This window comes from Carassius carassius, chromosome 24 (genome assembly GCF_963082965.1).
Source record: "Carassius carassius chromosome 24, fCarCar2.1, whole genome shotgun sequence".
Taxonomy (NCBI): domain Eukaryota; kingdom Metazoa; phylum Chordata; class Actinopteri; order Cypriniformes; family Cyprinidae; genus Carassius; species Carassius carassius.
In genome coordinates, this window is record NC_081778.1 from 19,718,312 (window position 1) to 19,734,458 (window position 16,147).

Genomic DNA, 16,147 nt, shown 5'->3' on the forward strand with positions numbered 1-16,147 from the left:
GTGTGTCAGTAGGAAATAATCAGTTGTGCTCCACACAGAGATCTGATCTCATCATCATCCATCGTCTGTCTGAAATGTTATGAAAAGAATCAGAAAATAAATGAGCCAGAGTAAATCCGGAAGAACTGTGACAACATCTTCAAGACGCTTCAAAAAAACCTTCTTGCAAAGCTACCTGAAAAACTATGTGCACGTGCAGCTAGGGCAAAAACCGTTTTAATTGCAAAGGATGGTCACACAAAATATTGTTTGATTTAGTTAATAGAAGTTAATTGATAAAATATATTTATGACATTATTTCTGAACGCATCCTCACTTTTGCCTAACATTTTTCACAGTACTCTAGCTTTATAGGAAGGTTTCTGCAGACATCTTGGAGAGGTTGCCACAGTTCTTCTGGGTTGAACCTGTCTGATGTCTTTTTTTCCCCTGAATGCTATGTTATAGAAAAGCTTTTGTGTATAACATAGGGTCCTTATTTTTTTTTTTTTTTTTACATAGGGTCGTCATTGTATTATCATTTATCATACTTAACCTGAAAAGCAATAATAACATCCAAATAATCCTAGCATGTTGGAATGAGTTTTTGGTGAGATTGTTTACAGTAGGAACCCAGACAGTTTGATGATCACAGCATAAGCGGTGAAGGGATTGACTTCATTTAGAGAAGATGAAAACTCTGACAGCCAGATGGAGCGCATTCAGCCTGCGTCTTGCGTTCAGATGGGAACACAGCGCCTAAATTAAAGTTTGCTCCAAAGAAACCGGTCGAGCAGGACGTACGATTGTAGGTTCTCTCCAAAACATCCGCACCGTTTATTTTCCAAACGTTATACTTATCGCGCGCTCTTTATACCAAAGTTTAACTTTGGACGCCTAACGAGGATAATTACTGTTCATTATTTGCAGCCGGTGTTCAAAATGCGTAATTAAAAGCATCGTCTGTTAGGTGAACAGATTGAAACAACTTGATCTGAGTAATATAGCGGTATAATATTAATAAATGTTACTTATTAATATAAGTATTTGTTTATTTTATTTAAATTGGAATATAATATTTCGATAGGTTATTATATCAAAACATATTCATGTATATATTTTATGTTTGATATAATTTAATAATTTTGTTTTAATTTATATTTATTAAAATAATAGTCTACAAGCAATTGGTATAAGTAATAACAGAAGTAATAATATTTAAAGTTAATAATAGCTATCACTACTAATTTTATATAGTAATAGGTCTAATGTTCTTAATTGTCTGATTTGGTTTGCATATCGTGTGCGTGTTTTTCCATAAAAGGAGTTGGCCGGATGCTGTGTGATGTGGTGCAGGAGTCAGGTCTCGTGCGCAGTTCATTTAAATTTTTAGTACGCAGAGAGCTCGCGGAGAGAAAGACGCATGGAGCGCGCACTCAGTTTCTGACAGCTGAACACGGCATATCTTACGTTCTGTCTGCACATCTTTAATCAATACATTTGGATTACATTTGGAGGCACCGGGCTGACGCCATGCACCCTTGTTTTTTCCGCGTGTGTTTTCGTCGGGGTTTGCTCATATTTTCAGTTTTATTCGAAACTGCTGCTTTCAACCTGGATTTGGAAAAGCCAACGGTTTACAATGGACCAGAGGGAAGTTATTTTGGATACTCACTGGACTTTTACCACCCAACACAGGATAGAAACGCGTAAGTGATAAATAATTATATAATATATAATAAATATATAATAAGTCTTCTTCTTGTTTTTATAAAACTGACAGCTCCCAAAGACAGGCATCTTCCAGATTATTTCGTAATAACAATTTTCTCAGAAACAAACTTAGTTTGGTTATGCCTGCAAAGTTCGAAACTTTTGACGCAGCTTCTTTTGCAAAAACCTTTTCAGCACCACCAGTATGGACCAGTGAACTCAGACGCCTGAGGTTAATATCGAAGCAGGCATTTAACTGGAAAGCTGAACTAAAATAGGCTAACTCACATTTGAATTACTTTGTCGGGGTTCATTTTGTCACTTATAAATGCATTCCATTGATCCAGTAAGATGTTGTGTGTAGATTTATGCTTTTCTCTCTCCAGCATGTCGGTGCTGGTTGGGGCTCCTAAAGCGAACACCTCTCAGCCAGGGATTGTGGAGGGAGGAGCGGTGTACTACTGCCCCTGGCCGGCACCAGACCCAGACTCCTGCCGCCAGATCCCCTTTGATAAAGCAAGTAGGTACCCTCATGATTTAGAACCTGTCAACTGATCCAGAATGTTCAGAACAATTTCTATTGGAACAATGAACCCCTTTCAGGTTGTCTTCATAAATGCCTTTTTATACATTTCCTTAAATTACTGTGTTAAATTTAAACTCTTACATGTAAAATAATGCGCAAATGATTTAGAAACACATGCTTTGTTGTTTCTTTATCTTATTTACTAACACATATCAAAAGCAACATTTTAGAGTAGCTATGCTTTATAAATTCCTGTTCCTCCAATAAAAAGATCAAAACCCACATCCATGAAAGAGTTAATTTCACCGCATATGGTTTGGTTTAAAATTTCAGGAGCGGAGTAGCTAATTACCAGGGACAGGCGCGTAACACATCGGTGCGTAATCTGCCGTAATTTAGACGCCCGTTACGCCCGTCTATTATTTAGATCAACATAACGTTTTATCTTTACATTTAAATTTCTTTGTTCACCGTGTCCCACAATATTTATGCTGTCTGTGTCGTCTAATTCATTCAACAAGGGAAAACGTGTAGATGTCTGTGGAATCAAACTTGATGTGCCAGAAAAAGGAAAGTTTGCTTTTGAGAGTAAGAAAACCACCACATTCGGATCGATTTTGTCATCTGGAACGGATATTGCAGGAGTCTTTATTGCAAAATTTTTAGGAGCTTACCGGTAAATGCAGTGGTCGGTTTTGGACTCTGAAACGCGGCGTGGACTGGAGACAGCCCTGGATGCAGCGGAATTTTAAATAGCGAACCACGCGGCCAGTGCTGTCTGATTCTCGAAAGAATGACTCTTACGAGACGTCTGTTTATACGTAAAGGGCGAACAATTTAGTCCGATTATCAAACAAACGACTCGAATGAGCCGGTTCTTTTTAGTGAATCAAATACAGCTAAAACTTGAACAGTGTGATCCAATTTCCGAATTAATAACAGCTCGAACAGTGTAGTCAGGTACACAAACAAATCACTTTTATGAACCGCTTCTTTTTAAAGTAAAAAAAAAAACATATTTTTTCAGCTAAAAGAAAGATGAATCGGAATGTACTGATTTATAGAATCTACATTAAAAAACCTAAATGGATATAATAATTTGTTTGCATGGCTTTGGAACAACTAATACTGAAAAAAATGTCATTGTCATGATTAGTCATTGTTTATTATTAATTGTCATTATTATAATATATTTTACAATTATTTCATCATTGTTTTGTCAACAGTTTTTAGTTATTTATTTATTTTGAGGAAGAAACCCTTTTTGCTTCATCATATTCAGCCATTTAGGTGAGCCAGTGAGAATCACCATTTGTAGATGAAGTAGGTACTGACATGTGCGTGAAGAATTGACATTGAAGATAATCTTTTGGAGATGAAAGCAGATGTGTTCTGGTTCAGATGGCTGGTTTTAAAAGGATCCTGATAGTGATGAGGTGAGAGAGGCAGAGAGAGATATGTGTGAGAGAGAGACTTAAAAGAGCTGTGAACACAAGGGAAATAAGGAAAGAGACCAAACTCTGACGAGGGAGGACAGAAGCGATGTCTGTTCTTTGTTAGTGTCTGGGAAAACACGTCATGCGTTTCCAGCACTTACTCAGCAAGAGCATCTACACCAAACACACACGTTTCTAGATTCATTAGTCACATAGTTTTTAACACACTTGATCCCATGGGCTCTTCCCACGGTGGCCCTCAGAGCTCTCCATGGGGGGCATGGCACGTGTGTGTGCGACTGATGTTTCTGATGACAGCCTGTTTGTGTGTGACTAATGCAGTCCTGACTGAGAAGAGTAAATTCATTAGATCCAGCGGACAGGATCACATACCAATGGACCTTGCCTTGCAAGTTTTCACACAACTCTCTCTCTCGCTCTCTCACACACACACACGTTTGTTTTTGTGAAAAGTGGGGACATCCCATAGGCATAATTTTATACCGTAGAAACTGTATATTCTATGGCCCTACACCTAACTCTAACCCTCACAGGAAACTTTGTGCATTTTTACTTTCTCAAAAGAACTCATTCTGTATGGTTTATAAGCGTTTTGAAAAATGGGGACATGGGTTATGTCTTCATAAGTCACCCTCTCCTTGAAATACCTGTGTCATACCCATGTCATTATACAGAGTTGTGTCCTGATATGTCACAAAAACAAGAGCACACACACACACACACACACAGTATCACTAGCTGTTACCCAGAGGCGTCGTGCCCATTCGAAGTGAGGGGGCACGTGCCCCCTCAGATTTCTGAGCCAAGTGGATTTTAAATGCAGCTTCCAAACGAAAAAAAAAAAATTGCAGAATAATATTTTTTATATATTTGATACAATCACAGCGGTGTGATTAGATCGTTCAGTGCACAGCATCAGCTGCTAAATTCAAATCTGCGTTCGCTGGCTGGCGCTGAGCCAGAGACAGACGCGTTTGTACAACGCTTCATGATAACCAATCAGAAACTATTCTGTTGCGCTTATGGATGCAATGGCCAATCAGAGACGTCCAGAAGAGTCATCACTGAAACGCAGTGTTTTGTTCACTTGCTCGCTGACTGAATTATTTAGCGAATTCTCTCATCAGAAACAACAAAAAGTGCAGATGTGCGTACGAATGTAAGTAAGATATTCGTTTCATAATGTAAAGTGCTTCAGTGATTATAATGGGAGTTTTTGAGAGTGCCTGAACTCTGGCTAGACTGAATGAAAATGTTTTTTGATAATGTAAATGTTCTTTACTCTCTGTAAAATGAAAGTGTTAAAATAAGTATCTTACAATATTGTTATTAAAATTTACATTAAATGCAAATTCAGTCGTATTAAAAATATTTTATGGCATGATATGGCACTTAAGTAAAAAGTCAGGTTTTTGTGTGTAGTTAATAGATTACACTACATTTCCATATATTGATCAAATAGCAATCTATAAAGGTGCAAAACGCGTTTACCTACACATATTTGAGAAACAAGATATTTCCTGATATATTAAGCATGTTTGGAATTGTTTTGAATAAGAAGGAAAAAAAAATAATAAAAAAATAAGCCTATATCAGTTATACAGTGCTTTCGTAGAATGACTTATACCACTGACCTCCCCCCCCCCCCCCCCAAAAAAAATGTGCCCCCTCAAAAATCATGAATGCATGACGCCCCTGCTGTTACCTGTCCAGGATTTTTAGACACATTACACAGATTTGAGGTAAATATGTATGTGTATACATAAATTCTGATAATGGGTCACCATACTTGGCTGAATATCACGTCACTTTCACTTTTCACTTTCATATATATATATATATATATATATACACACCCACACACACACACACATACATACATACATGTGTAAGTCCAGACTGTTTAGCAGCACAGGTCACTTTCGTTTGCAAAGATCACAGTCGTTACTATTATAGGAGCTTTCATGGTTGCACTTTATTTTACAGTACGTGTACGTACATGTACTTATAGTGTACTTACAGTGTATTTATCTAAGAAAGTTCTGGTAATACAAGGTAACTACATGGGGTAGAGTTAGGTTTAGGGGTAGGTTCAGGGTTAGTACCTAGTTATTACATAGTTATTGTAATTACTATAATAAGTACATAGTATGTACACGAGGAACAGGACTGTAAAATAAAGTGCTACCGCTTTCATTCATTACATGAGGAATCATTTACAGCAAATTTATGTCAATGCATTTAATGAAGAGAAAAATGACAACCATGTGTTTTGAATCCAAAAATGAAACAGATGTTTTGAAAGCACCAAATGATGCCCTGCTGTGTTTTTGTATTGTGAGTCTGACCTTGCATTTTAGTGCAGTCAGTGACACCAGAACATTTGTTCATTCAAGCAGGATGTCCTGAATTTGTGGTGTATTTCATACTTTTCTGTGTTTTAAGTTATATTGGATTCATATTTCACTATTGCTTTGTTTGTAATTACATATTGTTTGATATGTACTGAGTCCTGTGAAGGATGAGGGCAATCAAATATACATAATTGTTAGCCAATCATAGCAGTATGCATTTACTTCCGAGTCTACAATCCGCCATGCCTATTCTAACAGAGCATTCTGATGAGGGGGGTCAAAACAGGACAGAAAAATAGCCTATTACTTCTAAATTCTCATGTTTTTTTATGTAAAACTTTTGATACCATTATAAGAGGACTTCAGAGAGCAGTACAAAATTTTATATATATATATATATATATATAAAGGCAACTCATGATCCCTTTAATGATTCTTTAAAGTTGTATGGAGAGAGAGAACATGACTTCAAAATACTGCAAAATCTTAGAATATAGCTTGAAGAAAAAGGCCCATAGTAAATAAAAAGACCCTTAGTGAAAGTGAAGTGACATTCAGCCAAGTGTGGTGACCCATACTCGGAATTCGTGCTCTGCATTTAACCCATCCAAAGTGCCCACACACAGCAGTGAACACACACACACACACACACACACACACACACACACACACACTCAGAGCAGTGGGCAGCCATCTCTGCTGCGGCGCCCGGGGAGCAGTTGGGGGTTTAGTGCCTTGCTCAAGGACATCTTAGTCGTGATATTGAAGGTAGAGAGAGCGCTGTATATTCACTCCCCCCACCTACAATTCCTGCTGGCCCGAGACTCGAACTCGAAGTCCAAATCTCTAACCATAGGCCACAAAGTCCCAAAGCAGAGAAGGATTAGAGTTGATGTGTTTTTATGAGGTGTAGACTGTACCTTATGGAACTCTAAACAGGCCCAGCTTTAGCGAGATCTTTTCTGGATCACACAGAACCCCTGTAGACACAAAGGCACAGAATCATGTCGCTGTGTGTACACACTCTGAGAGTAAAACGACCCCCTGTAGATGTGCCTTCATGTAATTGAACACACTCAGACTCATTTGAAACCTAATTTGCTGTTTCATGTTGTTCCAAAATGAGCATATTGGCACAAGTGTTCACAAAGTGTAATGTTTATTATATAATGAAGTCCCACTCTGTTTTTCTTTAACTTTCATTTTTCCACTCTCTCTTGTCCAGATAACCGAATGATTAAAGTGAACGGGACACGGGAGCCTCTAGAATTTAAATCCCATCAGTGGTTTGGAGCCACAGTCAGGACCCACAAAGGCAAAGTGGTGGTAAGTGATGCTCAGAATCATAATCCAGTTAAAGACCATTTACAGTCATCTTCATGCTGGATGCATGCTTCCGTGTGTTAGTCTTAGGGCCCTATTTTAACAATCTAAGCGCATGGTTTAAAGCGAACGGCACAGGTGCACTCAGGGTGCAGATCAGCCCATTTTCAGTTCCTCAAAATAGCAACGCGCCAACAATGCACCTGAACACACCTCTTTTTCAGACCAGCATGCCTATGGGTGCACAAATGGGTGGAAATACATTTGCTATTTAAACAACGCAGTGCCACATTGCACCGTGTGTTTGATAGGGCCCTCAGTCTTTCATTACTCTTTCATCCATGAATTCATGAAAGCCAGAATTTTCATTCAGTTTCATTCATGAATGTATGGGTGTGTTGTTTTGGAGAAATGTTTTGATAGGAAATGTGGCTCTGTCGAGTTACTGAGGGGGTTTTGGAAAATGTTGATTTGAGGTTGACCATGCGAGGTGGAAAACTGCTGATGTTTGAAAGAATAAGAGTTATTACGTGAATGAAGGCACGGTTTCCAAATGTGACCGTTGTTCTCCAAACAATCAAATATGGAAACATTTTGCTCTTTCAAATGCCTTTATTCAGAAAATTATAGAAGATAGTTTTTTTTCATCTCCAGCTCAGTCCTAAAGAGTGTCTTTTTATCCGATCTATACCTATCAGTGCTGTTATTTACAGTAACATGGTGGTTGTGTGTTTCTGTAGGCTTGTGCGCCCCTCTATCACTGGAGGACAGTGAAGGTCAGCAGTGAGATGGATCCAGTGGGAACTTGTTATGTGGCTGTGCAGAACTTTAGTGCCTATGCTGAGTATTCACCGTGTCGAACCAGTGAGTATATCACACACACACACACACACACACAGGTATTCCTATCATTATGGAGACATTCCAAAAGTGTGCGTGTTTTTTTTTACTGTACAAACTGTATTTTCTATCCCCTTACTCTACCCCTACCCATAAACCTACCGCTTACACAAAACATTCTGCATTTTTTAGATTTTCCAAACATTTCATTCTGTATTATTTAATCGCTTGTTTCCTCATGGGGACCTTAAAACATTTATTCCCCCACAAGTATAGTCTGGATGAATAGTATACATATACACACAAACACACACACAAAGAACCAGTGAGCATGCACAGTGAGCACTACTTGCAAATTTAAAAGGATGTTTTTAAGCTTTACCAAAGTTAATATGGTTACATATAACTATTTGACACTTTATTGGATGACTAGTCGACGAGCAAAAATGAGTAGTCGTGCCAGCTCTCCTTTACACACAGAATCACAGTTTTTTCTGCTGCTAGGGCTGCCCAGTTGTTGCCATTGCAATTACATGCCCTGCTGTAAACAAAGATCAAAGGGGAAACTCACATGTTTATTTGAATGTCATTTCCTGTACTTTAAAGTCTCATTCACAGTTATGGTAGTTGATAAATATACCCCTTTTTTTTTTTTTTTTTCTTGCCGTCATATCAGAAACACATTCCCTTAAATGTATATAGCACGCACATACACATACTGAGACAGTGTGCATTAACAGTTAGTGTAGAGTGAAGTGGTACAGTATATTAATAATGATAATTGTGTGTTATGTGTTCTGAGGGGAAATTATTATATGTCACATGAGGCAATAATGTCTGCGAATTACTTTCCTTATTCTTTGTCAAACAATTTGAAATGCCAGCCGTCTCCCTGGCAGCTCAGCTAGGAGTCCCTCCCAAGACTCAGGGCATACTAAGTGAAGTCTGGCAGAGGAGTTAAAGAAGAGAAACAGGGATGGACTGAGAGAGTGTTTACTGTATTTTTAGAGAATATGACAAGAACAGGGGTTTTGGAAGTGATTTGGAAGTGATGTTCTACCTCATTAACCCTCCCTACCTACTGTACGTCACATTGTAGCAATTACACACATGACAGTGTTAATGGAACAACATTCCTGTCCTCCAAGGCTTGGGGTTTGAGCATCATTCTTATTAACCAGATTAAATATAGGGTTAGGGCCATAGGTGCCACAACATGCATCAAATTATCCATTGCATCACATTATCCATTGCATCACATCATCCATTTACATAAATAGTTTACACATTTGTCTTTAGTGGTTTGTAATACTGAAGTTGCTCTGATATTTGTAGATAACCCGGACCCCGAGGGCCAGGGCTTCTGCCAGGCAGGCTTCAGTGTTGATTTCACTAAGGTATCAAATCTCCCTCCTAAAACCTGTCTTGTGTGTTTCATTTTTATCATTACACACTCCTGTGTTATGTGTTTTCCTGTTTTTTTTTTGTTTTGTTTTTTGTTCCAAATCTCAAAACATTCAATTCCAGTTTTAAATTAAAAAAATACTTTTAGACCCTGCTTTTTATGTATCACTTTGACCCTTCATTTAATCAGAAAGAGGGCTGATTCCTTTATGTTCATGCCTTATTTCTTGTATCTCTACTTATACTCACTCTCGTGTCTAAATTAATCAGTACTCATCAGTTTCTTGTAAGTCTTTCTCCATAATCCTTTTCATAATCTACAAGCAAACACAAAGAAATAAACACAAACACATTTTTGAGGCCTGTGTTCTCATTTCTGCCTTCTCTCCCATTTCCTCACTTGTTGGTTCTCCATCTCTCAGGAAGGGACTCTGGTTGTGGGAGGGCCAGGGAGTTTCTACTGGCAAGGTAACACACTTCTCCTCATTATTTTGTCTTTTCCATCATTCCATCCTTCTACAGAGTCTCTTTGAGTGGGATTGGCAGACACAAATCTCTCATATCCCAGACTCACAGTCTCACAGGACCCCAAGAATCTCAGTTCCATCCAACAAACTGACCAGGCTGACCCTTCCTCCACCTCCAGAGCAGAATAACAGACACTCAGAAGGATGACACGTCACCTCCCATGACACATCTCACTACCAAAATAATCAGGGATTATCTCAGTGTGTTAGTGCTACCATTGCTGAGTCTGTTCAGCCAATCAGAGCTCAGCATTTACTCCTCAGTGAAGTATTCTGCCATGGTTCACTCATCACAGATGGGTCAGTGATAGTGGTAGTGATAATACAAGACAGAGAGAAGTCAATGAGTTGCACTTTCTTGTCAGTGGCTTTAAAGTTGGCTCACCATTAGAGTTGTAATCATCGCTTGTAATCTCCAGTGAAAGCAGGTTAATGAATGCCTGAACTTCCTCACTTTTAGCCTGAATCATACGTTCTGCACAATTGGCAATGAAATGCATTTAAAGAGAATGCAGAAATCTGTACACCTGCGTATGTTTAGCTGTGTTTATGTTAGGGATAAGTAAATCAGCAAATGTTTGGCCAATTTGAGACTGTCTGCATCGACGCATCTGGCTAATAAGGAAAATTGTCAGTTCCTCTGAGTTTAGGTGAAAATCTGCTTAGCTTTATCAATGCACCTTTTTACAAATAATTGAAATTAGAGCAAATTTTGCATAAAATATCTAATTAATTTGCATTAAATGTTTAATTTCTGAATTGTACTTAATTACATAATTAGCAATAAACTGCCTTTTGTTAGTGCAGCATCTTGTAAAAAAATATATTATTTACAATAATATATTATTATTGTTTATTCCACCAATCTTGAATGACTGAAAAAGTGATATAAATGCTTGTCAAATCCAAAAGGCATGAGAAATTTTCATGAATACATCTAACTGTATTGCTTGAAGTGAAAGAGGACATTGCTCCTTCTAAAAATCTCCAAAAAATGGATGAGAATGGATGTTTGACCCTGAAACAGGGTCTCTCTCTCTGTCAAATACTTCATGCAGTGGACAAATACAGATGCATTAGAAGTTATGACCTACCTCTCGCTTTCTCTCCTCTCCTCTTTTCTCACGCTCAGTCTATCTTAACCTTTGCCTTTCATAATTTTTTGGAGGAAAAAACAACCGATTTCTGTGAGGGGAAAAAGTACCACATGTTGTGTCATATGTGTCCACACAACAAATGCAAATGAATAGACAGACACACAGCTAAACACACACATTAAGAGAGATTAATGGTTGGGGTTCAGGTCAGGCGTTAGCCTGGTAGTAAAAGAGAGTGATGGTTTTTATTGAACTTGAACAACAAAAATGGAGGACATTCTTTTCACTCTCTTTCACATTCTTTCTTTCATCATTTCAGATCTTAATATGAGAACTTGCATCCATGTTATTTTCCTCACTGCTTGTGTAAAGTAGATAGTTGTAGAATTACAAATCTGAATGTGGGCGGTTTTTGACACTTTTGGAAAGAAGTTGTGAATGTTTTCATTTTGGTGTCTTTGTGCCTGTTTAGAATTAAGCTTCCATCCATGGTTCAAATCATCAATTTATGGGTCGTTCTACAATAGCAGTCATATTTCGCCTTGAAAATATAAAAAAAATGAAACTTATCAATCCTATATCATGTCTATGCTATAAGATATGTTCAGTTGAAAAAATTTAGAAACTTAGCCTATAATTATTTTACCTACACACACAAAAAAAAATGTTATTGCTGTTTTTATTCCTGATATTTGATTGCATATGATTTCTAAAGGAATTGTGTACGTTACAGTTTGTTTTGCCGTCCAAAAATATGTAACGACATCTCCCACCACAATTGTACAATGTCTGTGATACATAACAACACACACTGATACAAAATCAGTAGGCCTATGTGGAAACTAATGTGTATTTGTGTGTGTTTAGGTCAAGTGATCACTGCTGGAGTTGCAGAAATATTAAACGGCTATTCCCTGAAAACTATTCTGCGCAAAGTTCAGGGAGAGAAGCAGACTGTGGCTGCATCAGACACATATGATGACAGTTACCTAGGTAAGAGATGTGTGTGTTTGCCTTTGAAAGATGCTTTATGGGGCACCAGTGATTTTCTTTGGAGCCCTGTTTATGGGTCAGAGGACCTGCCCTCAGTCAATTTAATAAACACATTCGCACATGAACACACACAAGCTTTTGAGATAACCTTCACTCTCTGCACAGTTTGCCGAGTTCAGTGCAGAGTTTGTGCCTACTGATAACATTTCCATCTGGAACTGCAGACCTCAAAACACACATACACATACACACACACACACACACAAATATTCCTTAAATACACACTTGTATATCCTATGAGTATTTTCCCTTGTATGCTGTAATCATCATCACAGCTGGTCTGTCATAATAATAATGCAATCAATCATAAAATGATAAGTTAAACCAACATGAGTAAACTTCATTTTTAAACTGACCCACTTTGGTTTGCTGCATCAATTATTCCGATAACTGAATTCGCAGTTCGTTTTTTAATTTTCTCTCTCTGTGTCTGGTAGGTTACTCTGTAGCAGTAGGAGAGTTTACAGGTGATTCAGAACAAGGTAAGAACTTTTAAACCTTATATACAGTATATATATATGTGTGTGTGTGTGTGTGTGTGTGTGTGTGTGTGTGTGTGTGTGTGTGTGTGTGTGTGTGTGTGTGTGTGTGTGTGTGTGTGTGTGTGTGTGTGTGTGTGTGTGTGTGTGTGTGTGTGTGTGTGTGTGTGTGTGTGTGTGTGTGTGTGTGTGTGTGTGTGTGTGTGTGTGTGTGAGTGAGTGAGTGGGTCCCTGCATGACACAAAGAAGATATTTTTGAAAAATGTCTAAATGGGCTCCAGTGTGGTTTAGTACTGTATGTGTGAACAAATTCATCAAAATATTATCTTTGCCAGTTTGTCTCATGTTGTAATGTAGCAGAACTCTATCTCAGACACATAAACAAAGCTTTGTATATTTTGTAGAGTTTGTGTATGAATGTGAGTGCATGAGAGAGAGAGACAGACAGAGAGAGAGAGAGAGAGAGAGAGAGAGAGAGAGCTCTGTCTCTATGTGTGGTTGTTGTGTGGATTTGTTGCTTACTGAGCTTTGATCGGACCCTTCAGCCTCAGACAATAACTACAAAGTACTTGTAAGATTCTGTCCCCGACATGCCACCCAGTGACAAACAGCCCATCTGCAGTCTGTCATCCCTCTCTAACACACACGTGTGCGCCCACATCGACTCATAAGCAATCATTAGCATACCTATCCATCAGACAGTACCGTTCTACAAAACCCTGCATCTTATTTACCAACTCCCTACAATTCAGCTTTAACAGACTAAAATAAATCTTGTGGGAATTATTATGCCATATAATAGAGTGCACATTGCAAGTGGCATGTCCATGGCCATACTTGCTTTTAAATTATACTTTTATATAGTACTTGCACAAGGTGATACACACAAAGACGCCAAAAACGCCATCATGGAAACACATATAACACTAAAACAATGCAATAAACATTAAGTAAGTAATGCAATAATTATCAGCTACATATCATATTATCACCCAGCTCTAATCTGCTAAATGTGAGTATAAGATATTAACATTGACATCATGATTTTACGTAAAGCTGCTTATGTACAATGTACAAATAAGAAGAAACGAAATTATTTAAATAATATATAATCATGCGATTTGTCTCACAGGGACGTGTGTCATTTTAATGTTATTCACCATAGATTGTACTGTAGATGTTGCTGTAATTTAAAGATTTTACTTCCGAACAGCATTTTACTGTAAAATTACATATAATGTGATGTTAATAGGAAACTATTTTCCCCCAGGTTTTGCAGAATATTTAGTCTTTTTTTCTGTAAAAATTACAAAAACTGTTTACAGTGTATTGATCATGGCCACAATAGTTCATCATATGATGATCATGAACTATGGCAGATTGCAGTAGTCTGCAGTGTCATCCACAAGTTAGCACTCAAAACTGACATGCAAAATAGGGAAGGGGGGGGTGGAATAATTTTGGGGGGTATATGTGCTCCGTTACTTGATTTGACCAATTCCTTTAGTGAATCAGACTTTAAAACAATGCAGACAGCATGCACAAATAATCAACATTATCAGTGGTTTGTTCATTCTTCCCAGAATTTTCTCTGTCTTTCTCAGACATATGGTCTATCTGGTCTGGATTAGTGGTGAATACAGAGAGGAGAGACATGCTGATCTCTTTTTGTTAGAGTTTCATAAACTGACTTTTCCTGTGGTGCACTTTGCGGTCAAGGAAGGCGGGAAATTTGAGGTGGCGGGGGAAAGGGTCAAGGACGAGCCGGCTGTGATGGGTCCCTGGGAGATTTCGAGTTAGAAATTAAGCAGACTTTGAACGGTCCCTCTCCGATCTCAGTGGGTTGGACAGATCTGACAGACAGCTACAAACTCTCCCACCACATGACTATCTCCAAGATCATCCATCAGACCTCAGACAGCCTCCGTCTCCTCCACTATGTGTCTTTCTCCACTCTGTCTCTCTCTTCTGAATATTTATAATAAAAGAGTGACTGACACAGTGTTGACAGAGAAGAGATTAACAACACTCACACATCTCACCTCACTGTTTTGCCTGAGATGCACTAGATAAGTGGTTGTAAGTGGGGAAACGTTCACTCATACACACTCTTCTCAAAACAAGAAAAGTATGTTTTATTATTGTTGGGTGCTGAAGCACAACATTTGTTTCTTCAAACTCTGCAAGTCTAAAAAATATAAACCTGCTGACACATATGTAAATATCTCAGGTATGTTTACTGTATGCCTTTCTTATGTCCTCTATGCAGAACTGGTAGCAGGGGTACCTCGAGGGGCACACAACTTTGGTTATGTAAGTATACAGTCCTAATTTGTTTCCTGTGTTTCTGTCATGGTTATGGAATCAAAGGTCAGTAGTAAGGGTCAAGGGGGAAGGAAGAATGTGAGAAGCATTTGAGAGGTTAGCCCACTTTTGTACTAAAACTGAAACATTTGTTTATTCAAATAAACAAATAAAGGCTGAATGTTTTGTAGAGACTGTTATTCGGGTTCAAGTAAAACCTCCCGAGTCACTAGTGGAAGTGGATGTCAGTTTCTCATCTGGATGTGATTTGAGGTCTTAAGAAGGAATTCCCAATTAGGGCTGTAGCATCTAGGACACAGGGGTGTCCCCTTTGGCCCTCAATTAAACAGAATCATATTCAGCTGGATGGGTGGTTTGTGCAGCAGACAGTGAATTTGGGTTGTTTTTTACTGCATGTTATATTCTTGGGTATTAGCCATATGTGGCTTTGTTTGATTTAGGATCTCAGTCATATACGTGCCCCCATAAAACATCCACTAAGTTTATTCTAGATGTAATTATTAGAGTGCTAAATGCATGAAACATGAAGAAAATCCCTCTGGTTTGGAGTAGAGGACAGGCATGGGGTCAGATACACAAGTACATCAGAATCATGACTGTCGTGAATGGAAACAGTGTTTCATGATTGGATTTTTCTCTTTTTGTAGGTGGCTGTGATCAACACAACAAACCTGACATTTATTCAGAATTTTACTGGGGAGCAGGTGAGTGACTGTCCAACCTTTGGAGCATCTGGTTTCTGTTTTGTTTTTAAACGTGTTATTTATTCACTATGAAGTAATTGCGGGAGTTGTGGGTCAGTTCTGAGTTCTAAGAATGCAGCAGATAGTCACATTCTAAGATACTTTATTATAATCGTATATGATTGCTCCTCCATCGCAAGCCAGAAAGCTAAAATCAGGGTGTGAAAGTGTGTAGTGTCACTGCACTGCACATTTGGGTACATGTGAACATCTAATAAATTAAATGTTGCCATAATCAATAGAAATTGTACACAAACATTTATTTTTAATGATTATTGTTGCTCTTTTGAGTTTTGCCTTCCACAGCCAATAAAAGCACAATGTTTT

The 16,147-nt window shown here is 38.2% G+C and overlaps 1 protein-coding gene across 1 annotated transcript in view; it reads left to right on the plus strand.

Annotated features, from left to right (window-relative positions):
- Positions 1–1,258: 1,258 nt before the first annotated feature.
- Positions 1,259–16,147, plus strand: part of LOC132103102 (integrin alpha-8-like) — an 85,030-nt gene continuing 70,141 nt past the window's right edge. The window contains exons 1-10 of the mRNA XM_059507929.1: positions 1,259–1,688; positions 2,079–2,212; positions 7,255–7,355; positions 8,093–8,216; positions 9,528–9,589; positions 10,019–10,064; positions 12,088–12,213; positions 12,711–12,755; positions 15,022–15,065; positions 15,725–15,781. Coding sequence (XP_059363912.1) covers positions 1,513–1,688; positions 2,079–2,212; positions 7,255–7,355; positions 8,093–8,216; positions 9,528–9,589; positions 10,019–10,064; positions 12,088–12,213; positions 12,711–12,755; positions 15,022–15,065; positions 15,725–15,781 — 915 coding nt within the window. The 5' untranslated portion in view covers positions 1,259–1,512. The remainder of the gene's footprint in view (positions 1,689–2,078; positions 2,213–7,254; positions 7,356–8,092; positions 8,217–9,527; positions 9,590–10,018; positions 10,065–12,087; positions 12,214–12,710; positions 12,756–15,021; positions 15,066–15,724; positions 15,782–16,147) is intronic.